General features: G+C 39.3%; 1 protein-coding gene across 1 annotated transcript in view; it reads left to right on the top strand.

Moving 5' to 3' along the window:
- The first annotated feature begins 1,496 nt into the window (after positions 1–1,496).
- The window catches only part of LOC105007766 (zinc finger protein 385B), a 66,190-nt gene continuing 52,768 nt past the window's right edge, over positions 1,497–14,918 (top strand). The window contains exon 1 of the mRNA XM_013132719.3: positions 1,497–1,561. Within this exon, the coding sequence (XP_012988173.1) occupies positions 1,510–1,561 (52 nt within the window). The 5' untranslated portion in view covers positions 1,497–1,509. The remainder of the gene's footprint in view (positions 1,562–14,918) is intronic.

The following is a 14,918-nucleotide window of genomic DNA, read 5'->3' as shown; positions in this document are numbered from 1 at the left end:
ATCAATTTGTTATCTGTGTACTATGGTTAGAAACAGTAAGGCTCTATCCCCTGAAAATGTTCTTCCTTGTCGTATTCAGTTTCCTTTTTCTCTCAAGGAAATAAAGTTTGACTGTCCAAGGTGAATATCAAAGACGAAATAGATAAGTTACATTCTAGCTAGCGAATACTAACATTTGTTTGCTGTGATGTATACACTTGCTCCTCTGAACAAACGCATGGATTGATACAATTGTGAACAAAACTGACCGGTAAACACAGGAAGTACCCATTTATTTGTAGTGCGAAAATTTTAACTTTATTTAGAGGAATACAACATTGTCATGTTTTTTGAGGTAACCAAAACCACTTGTGTTTTAGAGTATTTTTCAGCTTGCGATAGAGGTGTTCATTCATGAATTTGTATGATGCTAATAACACTAATTACTGACTGAGACAGAGCTGAATAATGGATTGTTTAAAAAAATTACTCTATGTGCCTGAAGGACCAACACGGGGTAAGGGGACTGTCACCGAAATATGATTTTTGAACAAACTATCCCTTTAAGCTCTACATTCAACAATACAAGGTTAAGACAACATGAACATTCATGGTACCAGCATGTTGCTGGATTCGACTGAATTAGCACTGAAAAAGGTGATCACTTTGGTTTTGTAGTGATTGTTCTAAATCAATTAAACAACGTATTTGTAAAGTAGTTAGCAGAAACTCATTACCATTGTGTTTATTTTTTACTTTGTGATGCTACCATGTTAAAAAAGGGGCATTATAATCCCTCTTGGCAGGGATTAAACCTTGTATTATTAAACATACATACTAAACTTTCTGTTAGCACCTAGGACCATGTACCTTCTCTTACTCTTACCTTCTGTAAAGTTATATATTTTCTACATTCTACACCTCTTTCCTCTTGTTATATTTCCTAATACTTCCTTCCTCATACCTATATGCAACCCTCCTCAATACCTGCTCTAAACAATTCACTTTCTACCTCCTACATTTAACCTCTGTAAACCTACTGTAAACCTCTTAATCTCTGTCTACATCTCACCTTCCACCTATGAACTTCTACAATACCTGCTCTAAACCCCTTACCTCTTGCCCACATCTTACCCTTTACTTCTGACATTTCATCTCTTCAGCAACTGCTCTAAACCCCTTACATCCTGTCCACATCTTACCTTCTACCTCATACTTTTAACCTCTACAATACCCTCACCTTCTTCCTTCAACCTTTACAATAAATACTCAAAACCTTCATCATTTATTGTACTTCCAACAGTAACTACTCCTAAATATTACCTCAGACTGTTTACCTCTGCTGTTGCCGCTTCTCTTCCATCTGACTGAGTCTGCCAGTTAGCACGGTGGCTCTGCCACCCCCTCCCCCCCTGGCATCAGCCACCTCCACCCACACCCCGCCCCCAGCGCGTGGTCCCTTGTCCTTACAGTAAAGCTAGCAGTGACAGCAGCAGAGTGCCAAAGAAGACCGGGAGGGGAGTTGCCTGCATGTACTCCGACGTATTCACCGGCACACTTCATTGTGCAAACATGCTTTTAGGTAAGTGGGACAATCGATTTGTGTTGCAGCTGTTATCAGAACACCCCTGTTTCAAGGAGATATTGTTTGTTTGTTCTCATTTTTAATTGTCTTTGGAAATGTTAATGTTTTATGTAGTCCAAAAAGAATGTTTCTGTACAATAGGTGCGCTATCCTCTGTTTGCAATAACATCACCAAATACAATAGAAAACTGTTGTTGTTTTCTCCTTTATATATGTGATGTGGAAGCTCCCATCACACAGTGACAGTGTTTCTTTAGTGAACAGCTAGGCGAACTGAGGATGTTGCACAATATATTTATAGTGAGGTGTGAAGCTGTTCGTGTGTTGATGACAATCCGACTTTGCTTCAGATTTTTTCCTTGGAGATTGCACACTCGTTAGCAGGCCAAGCATTTCTCCTCCCTTTGACTACACCACAGAGGATAGCACATCTTTTGTTATTATGGAACTTTGTGTCTTCCTGGAATCTTAAATTGAATGATAACAATGCGCCACTCTGAATATAGAAGCAGAACATCTGAAATATCACACTGATTGAATGACTGAACTGTCACCCTGTGACTTGTTGAAATTGTGTTGGCAATGATATTGAATAGCTCAAGTAACATCCTGCTCTGCCATCCCAGTAGACCAGTTTCCACTGCTGACACTGAAAGACTGTATTAAGCCTGTGAGTGTGTCTTTGTGTGTATGTGCCTGAGCACGCGGATGCATACCTATGTTTGTGTGAGCGTGTGTGTGTGTGTGTCCTCATAGGGCCCTGGATAACACCAACAGGGTCTGTACCAAACTGACCCTGAGACACTGCCTGGATCACTCGACCTGTCTGGCAGATGGTCCAGAGGGCTAACAGTTGCTCCTTTCAGACATGACTTAGTTCAGCTGAGGTAGAAAAATGCCAGCATTTTCAGCTGTAGTTTACAGCTGGAGGCAATAAGGCTTATCGGTGTATCGACATAGTCCTATTGTTTTTTTTTTACTAACAACAGCTTTGTTGTAATTAATTTGGTGTATCCCAAATGTTGCACTATTTTATATAAATCCTGGATGAATGTATTTTACTATATTAAGAATAGGGTAAAATTATCGGGGAAATCCTTGTTTGTTTGAGATATTTTGTAGGTCAGTAGCTTTCAACTCTAGGCCATGGGAGATCTGCTGGTTTTCATTCTAGCCCTCTAACCAGAGATTGATACAGACCTTGGACACCTGGTGAATGCAATTATCTTCCAAGTAGGATAGAAACCCAGATGTTCTCGGGGTCTTCAGACTTGAAAACACTGAAGTCATAAGCAATATGCAGTGCCACCACTACTTTGTGTTGTTGCCATGTGCTGTTCTTGGTGTTTGAATCACTAGAATATAAGGCTGTTTCACTTAAGCGAAACGAAATGCTTTGTAGACAGTGGGGGATGACAGTACTTAAAATGCTACAGTAGCGATAATCCATACTGAGTGCCCCAATTTGCATTTACTTGATGTACTGTATTCATTCAGCATACTGGGAAATGTCAATCTGTGTTTGATGAAGTCCTAACACTTTAGTCATCTTTTGATTACATGCTTGGCAGGGAAGAGATTCAATTTGGCCTTGTATGTTTTGTGTCACGTTAATTTGAACATCTGAAAAGGGCTTATAGACTTATAGACTTCATGCTATAGATACAATGGTATTGTATTGATCGTGGAGCTTGACATTCTACATTCTACAAACTTGGAAGGACATTTATGTGTGTTTCATCTATGTTCTTAGGTGTCCTTGCATACAGTCCTTAAAAGTAAGTCCCTATTGAATTGTACATTTGATTTGTAGGTTCAAATAAAATATTTGAAGTGTGTGTTGAACTGTGCCTGTATGGGGACTACTGTAAATTCCTGAGTCAGGAGAAAATTAAGGCTTGGTTCTTCTAATATTTTGCTTCTTGTTTTCTATGGAAACATTAGAGCTGTGACAACAAGAACATGCCCCTATTAAAAACATGTTTTTTTGTATCAGGTCAGTTGACTTCTGTGACTTTCTTTTGGCAAGTGCTTGTAATTCCCACTGTTGGTGGAAACCCAACCAGAGCCATCATTGGCGTTGATACTCAGGCTGGTTAAATATCCAATATTTCATGCATTTGTTTAGTACATACAGCTTCGGAAAAAAATAAGAGACCACTGCAGCTTTTTCTTTCCTTTCCAAAAATGTAAAAAAGGAAGGTTTTGAGTGAGGAACAGAAGGGTAAAAATTAAGAAATTGTTTTTTTCCGGACCTGTACACCATTAATAGGATCTCAGCACTACAGACTTATAGGACACCATTTTCAGCCAGAATGTATGAAGGAAACTGAAGAGCAGCAGTATTGAATTCAAAATGAGTTGAGGCACACTATTTTCTCATAATGTTTACAATGTGAGTCATAAAATTGTTCATTGTCTTTGTCTCCTATTTTCCCAATATTCAGCAGGCAATGACTGTTCAGACAACTGATTTCACAAGCCATTCTGAGATACACACTGTATATGTGAGATTTGTAGGGTCATTGGCTGCCAAAATTGAGACAGGTCTGATTGGAGCTGAATTTTACATGTCTGTATGCTGTCTGCAATATTTTACCTATATATATTTGTCTCAATCAACCAAATTTATTTTATAAAGCCCCTTTTACAACCGCAGCTGTAAAAAAGCACTACAGCAGATACCCAGCCTGAAACCCCAAAGAGCAGGAAACAAGAATTGATGCACTCCCTAGTAGGGATGCCACAACCAGGAGTACTTTGGACTGGGATAGTTATGAGTTGTCATGCACTGGTAATTCTTAGCTCATTTTCTTTGTCTTATGAACATCACATCCATTGTTATGTAGGCTACTGTTTTTTCCGACTGTTGTTTCAGTAACTTTTTGATGCATCGGTAGCAATATGGAATTAACAGTCAAATAAAAACCTAGTATGTTTTTTATTATATAAAAGCATTTTACTAGATTGCAATACTTGTGTTGTTCTAGTTTGGCTTACTTGCAATTGTATGATCTATATCTTATAAAAACGTGATTGTAGTCTGTTTTCCAATTGTTGTATGACTAGCTTTGACTTGGCTATGATCCTAGCTATGTTTATTATCCATGTAGATGGTTTGTGGTCCAAAAGTGTTTCTATTTATGTAGAAAGAAATCCTGGGTGGTCACCATATGTATGGCATCATTCACACTGCATGTAGGATTTACTAATGGTTCCCACATTGAGAGTCCACCACTCTGCATATTTTGCCCACATGTTTGATCCATCTTTGCATTTTTCTATATTAGCCAGCTATATTTAATACGCAGTTCCACTTTTCACATATTTTCTGTTTACTGACCCTTTTCACTGCTCTAACCAAACTCTGCCTCAACCAGTTAAATCATCACAAACAAAATGGAAACCTTGTGCCCGGATGGTCTCTACTTATTAGCCTCTATGATTGAATCAGTTCTCCCTTGCATGCCGACCCAATCTGGTGACAAGCCCTAATTTAATTTCACCAAGGCTGCATCAGGTGATTCTAATACATGGAAGCAATGTGCATCCTCAAATTCTGTTTGAACCTACAGTATTTGGCTGTTCTGACTCTACCCCGTTATTTGCACATAGATTGAGTTTAGGAAATGTTCTATGAAGTTAATTGAAATGGTGGAGGATTAGGCATCTAGACATGAGACTCACACTTTTTTGACATAGCAACCTTGCCTCACAGCATTTGGTAACATTCTGTACGTACAGTATCTCAGAGACAATTTGCTACATCATGCCTATGAGCAGGCCAGACTTCCTTACATTACTGATGCTTATGTTTTACAAAACTTTTGTTGTTGTCTTGTTTCGGTATGATTTAACTTTAGATTGTTATTATTACTTTAATAATTGATATCCTCTTATTTTCTAATTCTCATGTAGCTTAGTTAGTAGAACATGATCGCCAATATTGTGGGTTTAAACATCCAGCTCTGGAAAAAATTAAGAGACCACTCTTAATTTTTCTTAAATCAGCATCTCTACATCTATGGCAGCCATTCCAATCCAGTGTCTGTTAAATTCCAACACAGGCACACCTTATTTTACTTAATGAGGTACATATTAAGTGAACCAAATCTTATTTAACGAGTAAAAGTATAAAAACCACTGCTGTGGTCATCACTTTCCTCTGGCAATAGGACCAGCTGGATGGCAAAAACAGTGCAAAAAATTACCTCAAATGTAATTTAAATAAAAATAACTATTCAACATGAGTAAATAGTTAAAAAGAAATGCTTTGAGTGAGGAAAAGAAGGGTTCAATTCTGGATTTACTGGCAGAGGGATACAATGAGTGTCAGGTTGCTTCCACCCTGAAAAGACGGCGGAACAAGGTCAAGAAACAAACATTGGGGACAACAAAGCTACAGAGGGTGAAAACGACTTACCGAGATGACCGTCAACTCATTTGGCTGTCACTCAACAACCATAGGATGACATCAAGTGTCCTACAAAAAGAATAGCAAACAGCATCTTGGGTGAAGTGCATGGCGAGGACAGTTCGAAACAGGCTCCCAGGGGCAGGGCTGAAGTCATGCAAAGCTAGAAAAAAGCCCTTCATCACTGAGAAGCAAAGAAGAGCCAGGTTGCCAAAGACCATAAAGATTGGACCGTAGAGGAATGGAGTGAGGTCATCTTCTCTGACCAGTCAAATTTTCAGCTTTGCCCAACACCTGGTCGTCTAAGGATTAAACAGAGACCTGGAGAGGCCTACAAGCCACAGTGTCTCGCACCCACTGTGAAATTTGTGATGATCTGGGGATGCTTCACCAAGGCCGGAATCAGGCAGATTTGTCTTTGTGAAGGATGCATGAATCAAGCCAAGTACAATGTCCCCCATTATATTTTTTTCCAGCAGGACAATGCTGCATGCCACACAGCCAAGTCAATCAATGTGTGGATGGAGGACCACCAGATCAAGACCCTGTCATGGCCAGCCCAATCTCCAGACCTGAACCCCATTGAAAACCTCTGGATAGAGGAAGATAGATGGTCACAAGCCATCAAACAAAGCTGAGATAATTGAATTTTTGTGACAGACTGGTGGAGAGCATGCCAAGACGCATGAAAGCTGTGATTAAAGATCAGGGATATTCCACCAAATATGGATTTCTGAACTCTTCCTAAGTTAAAACATTATTATTTTGTTTGTAAAAAATGAATATGAATTAGTTTTCTTTGCATTATTTGAGGTCTGAAAACAATCCATATTTTATTTTTTATTTTGACCAGTTGTTATTTTCTACAAATAAATATTCTAAATGACAAGATTTTTATTTGGAATTTGGGAGAATTGTTTTCAGTAGTTTATAGAATAAAACACAGTTAATTTGACTCAAACGCATACCTATGAATTGTAAAACCAGAGAGAATTGCTCTGGATTACAACATCTGCTAAATTACTTGAATGTAAAGTAGAAAGGTCTTTTAACTAGCTAGTAATGCAACATGGCATGGCATAGCTAATGGACTGATAATCAGGCTAACTGCTAGCTAGCTGGCTAACTCAATGTTTGAAAAAAAAGATTTTTTCTGAATGCAAGTATCCAAGACTATATGACGTTATGTCCATCGGATCCAAAACATTTCAGGCATGGTGGTCACAAATATCAGTTGTGATCAAATGTGAAAGGCCATCTGTTTGGTCATTTATGATAAAAATATATTCACAGTGTGTTCAGGACAGGGCATTGCAACAATGTTACAGTTTGTTATTTTCCACTGTAAAAAGCTCAAGGGTAAAGTGTTCAGCCAGCCAATTTTATAATAATTTTACTGAATATATGCGGCAAACATTTTTTTCATATAGTATGGACAATGGACAGTTCTTGTTCATACTAAACATTATTGTAATTCATATTCAAATAATTTAAGTTATTCTACTGTAAATACAGTAAGTTGATGTAGATTTGGGTTTTAACAATGTGTTTAAAGAAATAAGTTATATTTGCCTTATCAAACACAGCAGGTAGGAATATTGAGTACTGGAGCAATTAAGAAAATAATGTATTATTTCATATGAAATGTAATCAAAATTATATTTCATACATAACCTTATATTATATATTGGCTATGCATTATTATTATTATTGCTAATTCAGAACATTTCAGTGTCCTACAAATGACTGAGTTAGGTCTCTTTATAAACCTAAATTACTCTAATAGACTAAAATCGTGTGTCTGAATAATTTACTGTTGGCGATGTTACAGTTTAAAAAGTCTTGTCTTCCGTCATTAATTTATTGCAATAGTCAGCTTCAGGGTAGTATTAACATGCATATTTGATGGAATAAGTAGAGAGATCTTTTTGGAATAGAGCTGTTTCATGCTGTGCTCTCCTGTGTTCACTGCATCCAATCTTGTGGAGCTCTGGGTGGCGTCCCAAGCACCACCGTACTCCCTATTTAGTGAACTACATTTAACCAGAAAGTAGTGCACTATACAGAGAATATGTGTTATTTGGTACTATGGACCAAAAGCTGCGCTCAGAACAGCAGGATCCATCCATGCAATATGGAGAGAAAATGTCACAGCTCTTGAGAAATGACTGATCTGCTCTTTGCCTGCAATAGAAATTCCCCCAGAATGGTCTGCAATTAGACTGAACTATTGGTTCAGTGTATTGCCATACATCAATAACAGTCATGTGGTACAATGCAGCATTGTCCACCAGTTTGGTGTTTGACCCAACAGGAGTAAGGTATATCGGTCTTGTTTGACTCAGTTAGTAAAGCTGTGGTGCTAGCATTTCTGAGGTTGTGGGGATACATTAAGGTATTTTTAAGATATACAGCACTATTTCATCATATCTTATTGAAGTGCTTAAACCTTTATACAACCACGTTTCCAAAAAAGTCGGGACATTGCGTAAAATATAAATAAAAACAAACTGCAATGATGTGCAAATCTTTTAAACACTATATTCAATAGACAATTGTACAAACCTGTTTCCAAAATAGTTGGGACACTGCATAAAATGCAAATAAAAACAGAATGCAATGATGTGCAAATCTTGTATCCCTATATTTAATAGAAATTAGTACAAAGACAACATATCAAATGTTGAAAATAAGAAATGTTATTGTTTAAAAAAAAAAAAAATCCCATTTTGAATTTCATGCCAGCAACACGTTTCAGAAAAGTTGGCACATTTACCACTGTGTGGCATCACCTCTTCTTTTAGCAATATTCAGAAAGTGTTTGGGAACTGAGAATAATTGTTGCCGTTTTGAAAGTGAAATGTTTTCCCATTCTTGCTTGACATAGGATTGCAGCTGCTCAACAGTCTGGGGTCACTTTTGTCATATTTTTCATTACATAATGCGCCAAATGTTTTCAATGGATGACAGGTCTGGACTGCCAGCAGGCCAGTTTTGCACCCGGACTCTTTTACCATGAAGCCATGCTGTTGTAATAAATGCCGAGTGGTTTGCTGAAATAAGCAAGGTATTCCCTGAAAAAAGACGTATGGATGGTAACATTTGTTGTAAATGATATACAACTCTGGAGAAAATGTAGAGACCACTGCACCTTATTCTTTCCTTTCCAAAAAAGTTGAAAAGGAAATTCCCAGGAAGGTGTTCCGGAGGCATCCGAAACAGATGCCCAAGCCACCTCAGCTGACCCCTTTCGATGTGGAGGAGCAGCGGCTCTACTCTGAGCTCCTCCTAGGTGACCAATCTCTAAGGGATCCCCCAGCCACCCTGCGGAGAAAGCTCATTTTGGCCGCCTGTATCCGGGATCTTGTTCTTTCGGTCATGACCCAAAGCTCATGACCATAGGTGAGAGTAGGAACGTAGATTGACTGGTAAATCGAGAGCTTCGCCTTGCGGCAGACTGATACATCGACCGCATTACTGCAGAAGCTGCACCGATCCGTTTGTCAATCTCCCGTTCCATCCTTCCCTCACTCATGAACAAGCCCCCTAGATACTTAAACTCCTCCACTTGAGGCAGGCACTCTCCACCAACCTGAAGTGGGCAAGCCACCCTTTTCCAATTGAGGACCATGGCCTCGGATTTGGAGGTACTGATTCTCATCCCCACCGCTTCACACTCGGCTGCAAACCGTCCCAGTGCATGCTGAAGGTCCTGGTTTGAAGGGGCCAACACGACAACATAATCCGCAAAGAGCAGAGACGAAATTGTGTGGTCCCCAAACCTGACACCCTCCGGCCCCTGGCTGCGCCTAGAAATTCTGTCCATAAAAATTACGAACAGAACCGGCGACAAAAGCCCAGCCCTGCATGCACTGGGAACAAGTCTGACTTACTGCCGGCAAAGCGGACCAAGCTCCTGCTTCGGTCATACAGGGACCTGACAGCCCTTAGCAAAGGACCCAGGACCCCATATTCCCGAAGCACTCTCCACAGGATGCCGCGAGGGACACAGTCGAATGCCTTCTCCAAATCCACAAAACACATGTGGATTGGTTGGGCAAACTTCCATGAACCCTCCAACAACCCATAGAGGGTATAGAGCTGGTCCAGTGTTCCACGGCCCTGACGAAAACCACACTGTTCCTCCTGAATTCGAGGTTCTACTATGCACCAACATTCCATAAGGTAGGCTGGCTTTTGAACTGTGAGCTGATGAGAAGCTGGGTGGTCTCTCTTCTCTTTAGTCTGGAGGACTCTGCATCCATGATTCACAAAAATAATTTCATGATTCATTCTGATTTGTCAGACCACAGGACAGTTTTCCACTTTGCTTCAGTTAACTTGAATAAGCTTGGGCCCAGAAAAGGCGGTTGTGTTTCTGGATCTTGTTTATATATGGTTTCTTCTTTGCATGAAAGAGTTTTAACTTGTATTTGTGAATACGACATACTGTGTTCACAGACAATAGTTTTCCAAAGTGTTCCTGAGCCCATGCAGTGATTTCCACTACAAAATTATGTCTGTTTTTAATGCATTGCCATCTGAGGTCCCGAAGATCATGGCCAATTATTATTAGTTTTCGGGCTTATCCCTGGTGTACAGAGATTTCTCCAGAATCTCTGAATCTTTTTATGATATTATGCACAGTAGATGATGAGATCCCCAAACTCTTTTCTCAATTTTACATTGATAAATGTTATTCTTAAATTGTTGCACTATTTGCCTGTGCAGTCTATCACAGAGTGGTGAACCCCTCCCCATCCTCACTTCTGACAGACCCATCCTCTCTTGAATTATATTTTAATAACCAATCATGTAACTGACCTGTTGCCAATTAACCTAATTAGTTGTGTGATATTCCACAAGGTTTAGTTCTTTAGCAATACACAACTTTTCCAGTCTTTTGTTGCTTCTTTCCCAACTCTTTTCAAACATGTTGCTGCCATCAAATTCAAAGTGGGCATGTACAGATGTGCACAGAATTTGCATACCCTGGCAGAAATTGTGAAATTTTGGCATTGATTTTGAAAACATGTGCAGTGGGGAGAACAAGTATTTGATACACTGCTGATTTTGCAGGTTTTCCTACTTACAAAGCATGTAGAGGTCTGTCAATTTTATCATATATACACTTCAACTATGAGAGACGGAAAAAATCCAGAAAATCACATTGTATGAATTTTTTATAATTAATTTGAATTTTATTGCATGACATAAGTATTTCATCACCTACCAACCAGTAAGAATTCCGGCTCTCACAGACCGTTCTCCACTCATTACCTGTATTAACTGCACCTGTTTGAACTTGTTACCTGTATAAAAGACACCTGTCTACACACTCAATCAAACAGACTCCAATCTCTCCTCAATGGCCAAGACCAGAGAGCTGTGTAAGGACATCAGGGTTAAAATTGTAGACCTGCACAAGGCTGGGATGGGCTACAGGACAATAGGTAAGCAGCTTTGTGAGAGGGCAACAACTGTTATTATTAGAAAATGGAAAAAGTTAAAGATGAAAATGGAAAAAGTCAATCTCCCTCGGTCTGGGGCTGTATGGAGGAGTGGGCCAAAATGCTTGCTGCAGTGTGTGCAAACCTGGTCAAGAACTACAGGAAACGTATGATCTCTGTAATTGCAAACAAAGGTTTCTGTACCGAATATTCAGTTCTGCTTTTATGATGTATCAAATACTTAAGTCGTGCAATAAAATGCTAATTAATTACTTAAAAATCATACAGTGTGATTTTCTGGATTTTTGTTTTAGATTCCGTCACTCACAATTGAATAGTACCTATGATGAAAATTACAGACTTCTACATGCTTTGTAAGTGGGAAAACCTGCAAAATTGGCAGTGTATCACTCCCCAGAGTATTTTATTTAAGGATTGTGATCATATGAAGCCATTTATTATCACCTAGTTGTTGGCTCCTTTAAATCACAATGATAACAGAAATCACTCAAAAGGCCCTGATCAAAAGTTTACATACCCTTGAATGTTTGGCCTTGTTACAGACACACAAGGTGACATACACAGGTGAAAATGGCAATTAAAGGTGAATTTCCCACACATGTGGCTTTTTAAATTACAATTAATGTCTGTGTATAAATAGTCAATGAGTTTGTTAACTCTCATGTGGATGCACTGAGCAGACTGGAATCCAAGCCAAGGTCAGGTAGAACAAGAAATATTTCAACAAAAACTGCCTGAAGAATTGTTTGGGATACAAGCAAGTTTATTTACATAGCACAATTCATACATCGAAGCAATTCAATGTGCTTTACAAAGAAAAATATATGGAAGTACAATAACATGAAAACAAATACTCAAATAAAAACATCAAAACAAATGAATACATCATAAAAATAAAAAATACAATAAGAAAACATAAAGATTAAAAATGGGATAAAAACATAGGGAGCTAAAAGACTAAACAGTAAGGTTAGGTTTAAGTACTCAGTCATAGGCACGTGAGAAGGGAAGTGTTTTTAACCTGGATTTAAAAATGGATATGTTACAAAGAAAAACCCACAGGTAACCTCAGGAGATAAATAGGCTGCTCTGGAAAAAGCCTGTGTGGTTGTTCAAAGAAGCACAATACAATGATACTATAACAAAAATGAGCTGCACGGTCGAGTTGCCAGAAAGAAGCCTTTACTGCACCAAAGCCACAAAAAACCTTGACACACCTCACAGCTTCTGACACACTATAATTTGGAGTGACGAGACCAAAATAGAGCTTTTTAGTCACAAACATAAGCGCTATGTTTGGAGAGGGGTCAACAAGGCCTATAGTGAACAGAATACCATCCCCACAGTGAAGCATGGTGGTGGCTCACTGATGTTTTGGGGATGTGTAAGCTCTAAAGGCACAGGGAATCTTGTGAAAATTAATGGCAAGATGAATGTATCAGAAAATACTGGCAGACAATTTGCATTCTTCTGCACAAAAGCTGAGCATGGGACGCTCTTGGACTTTCCAGCACAACAATGACCAATGAACAATGACAAGACCAAATTTACCGTCCAGTGCTTACAGCAGAAAAAGGTGAAGGTTCTGGAGTGGCCATCACAGTCTCCTGACCTTAAAATCATCGAGCCACTGGGGAGATCTCAAACATGCAGTTCATGCAAGACGACAAAGGCTTTGCATGACCTGGAGGCATTTTGCCAAGACGAATGGGCAGCTATACCATCTGCAAGAATTTGGGGCCACATAGACAACACTTACAAAAGACTGCACACTGTTTTTGTTGTTAAATGGGGCAATACACAGTATTAAGAACTAAGGGTATGAATACTTTTTAACAGGGGCTTGTTCATTGTTTCTTTGTTACCATGTTTTGTTTTATGATTGTGCCATTCTGTTATGACCTACAGTTGAATGTGAATCCCATAAGAAATAAAATACATGTTTTGCCTGCTCACTCATTTAGTTTTCTATACAAATGGTACATACACTCACCTAAAGGATTATTAGGAACACCTGTTCAATTTCTCATTAATGCAATTATCTAATCAACCAATCACATGGCAGTTGCCTCAATGCATTTAGGGGTGTGGTCCTGGTCAAGACAATCTCCTGAAATCCAAACTGAATGTCAGAATGGGAAAGAAAGGTTATTTAAGCTATTTTAAGAGTGGCATGGTTATTGGTGCCAGACGGGCCGGTCTGAGTATTTCACAATCTGCTCAGTTACTGGGATTTTCACGCACAACCATTACTAGGGTTTACAAAGAATGGTGTGAAAAGGGAAAAACATCCAATATGCGGCAGTCCTGTGGGCAAAAATGCCTTGTTGATGCTAGAGGTCAGAGGAGAATGGGCCGACTGATTCAAGCTGATAGAAGAGCAACTTTGACTGAAATAACCACTCGTTACAACCGAGGCATGCAGCAAAGCATTTGTGAAGCCACAACACGCAAAACCTTGAGGCGGATGGGCTACAACAGCAGAAGACCCCACCGGGTACCACTCATCTCCACTACAAATAGGAAAAAGAGGCTACAATTTGCACAAGCTCACCAAATTTGGACAGTTGATGACTGGAAGAATGTTGCCTGGTCTGATGAGTCTCGATTTCTGTTGAGACATTCAGATGGTAGAGTCAGAATTTGGCATAAACAGAATGAGAACATGGATCCATCATGCCTTGTTACCACTGTGCAGGCTGGTGGTGGTGGTGTAATGGTGTGGGGGATGTTTTCTTGGCACACTTTAGGCCCCTTAGTGCCAATTGGGCATTGTTTAAATGCCACGGCCTACCTGAGCATGTCCATCCCTTTATGACCACCATGTACCCATCCTCTGATGGTCACTTCCAGCAGGATAATGCACCATGTCACAAAGCTCGAATAATTTCAAATTGGTTTCTTGAACATGACAATGAGTTCACTGTACTGAAATGGCCCCCACAGTCACCAGATCTCAACCCAATAGAGCATCTTTGGGATGTGGTGGAACGGGAGCTTTGTGCCCTGGATGTGCATCCCACAAATCTCCATCAACTGCAAGATGCTATCCTATCAATATGGGCCAACATTTCTAAAGAATGCTTTCAGCACCTTGTTGAATCAATGCCACGTAGAATTAAGGCAGTTCTGAAGGCGAAAGGGGGTCAAACACAGTATTAGTATGGTGTTCCTAATAATCCTTTAGGTGAGTGTGTATTACCAATTCTCCAAGTGTATGCTAACTTTTGAGATTAACTGTATTTATCAAGAAATCATAAAAATTTTCATTTTCAACATTTAAGATGTTGTCTTTGTACTATTTTCTATTGAATATAGGGTTAAAAATATTTGCACATCACATTTTATGCAGCGTCCCAACTTTTTGGAACCGGGGTGGTATCTGTTATGTGTTCACTCCCGATTTTTTATTAACTATAACACTTGTAAGCATAATTTTCTATCAGCATTTCAGATTACTGCACATGGA

The sequence above is a fragment of the Esox lucius genome, chromosome 22, assembly GCF_011004845.1.
Source record: "Esox lucius isolate fEsoLuc1 chromosome 22, fEsoLuc1.pri, whole genome shotgun sequence".
Lineage (NCBI taxonomy): Eukaryota > Metazoa > Chordata > Actinopteri > Esociformes > Esocidae > Esox > Esox lucius.
Note: the sequence above shows the minus strand (reverse complement) of the source record. Positions and strands in the feature narration are given on the sequence as shown.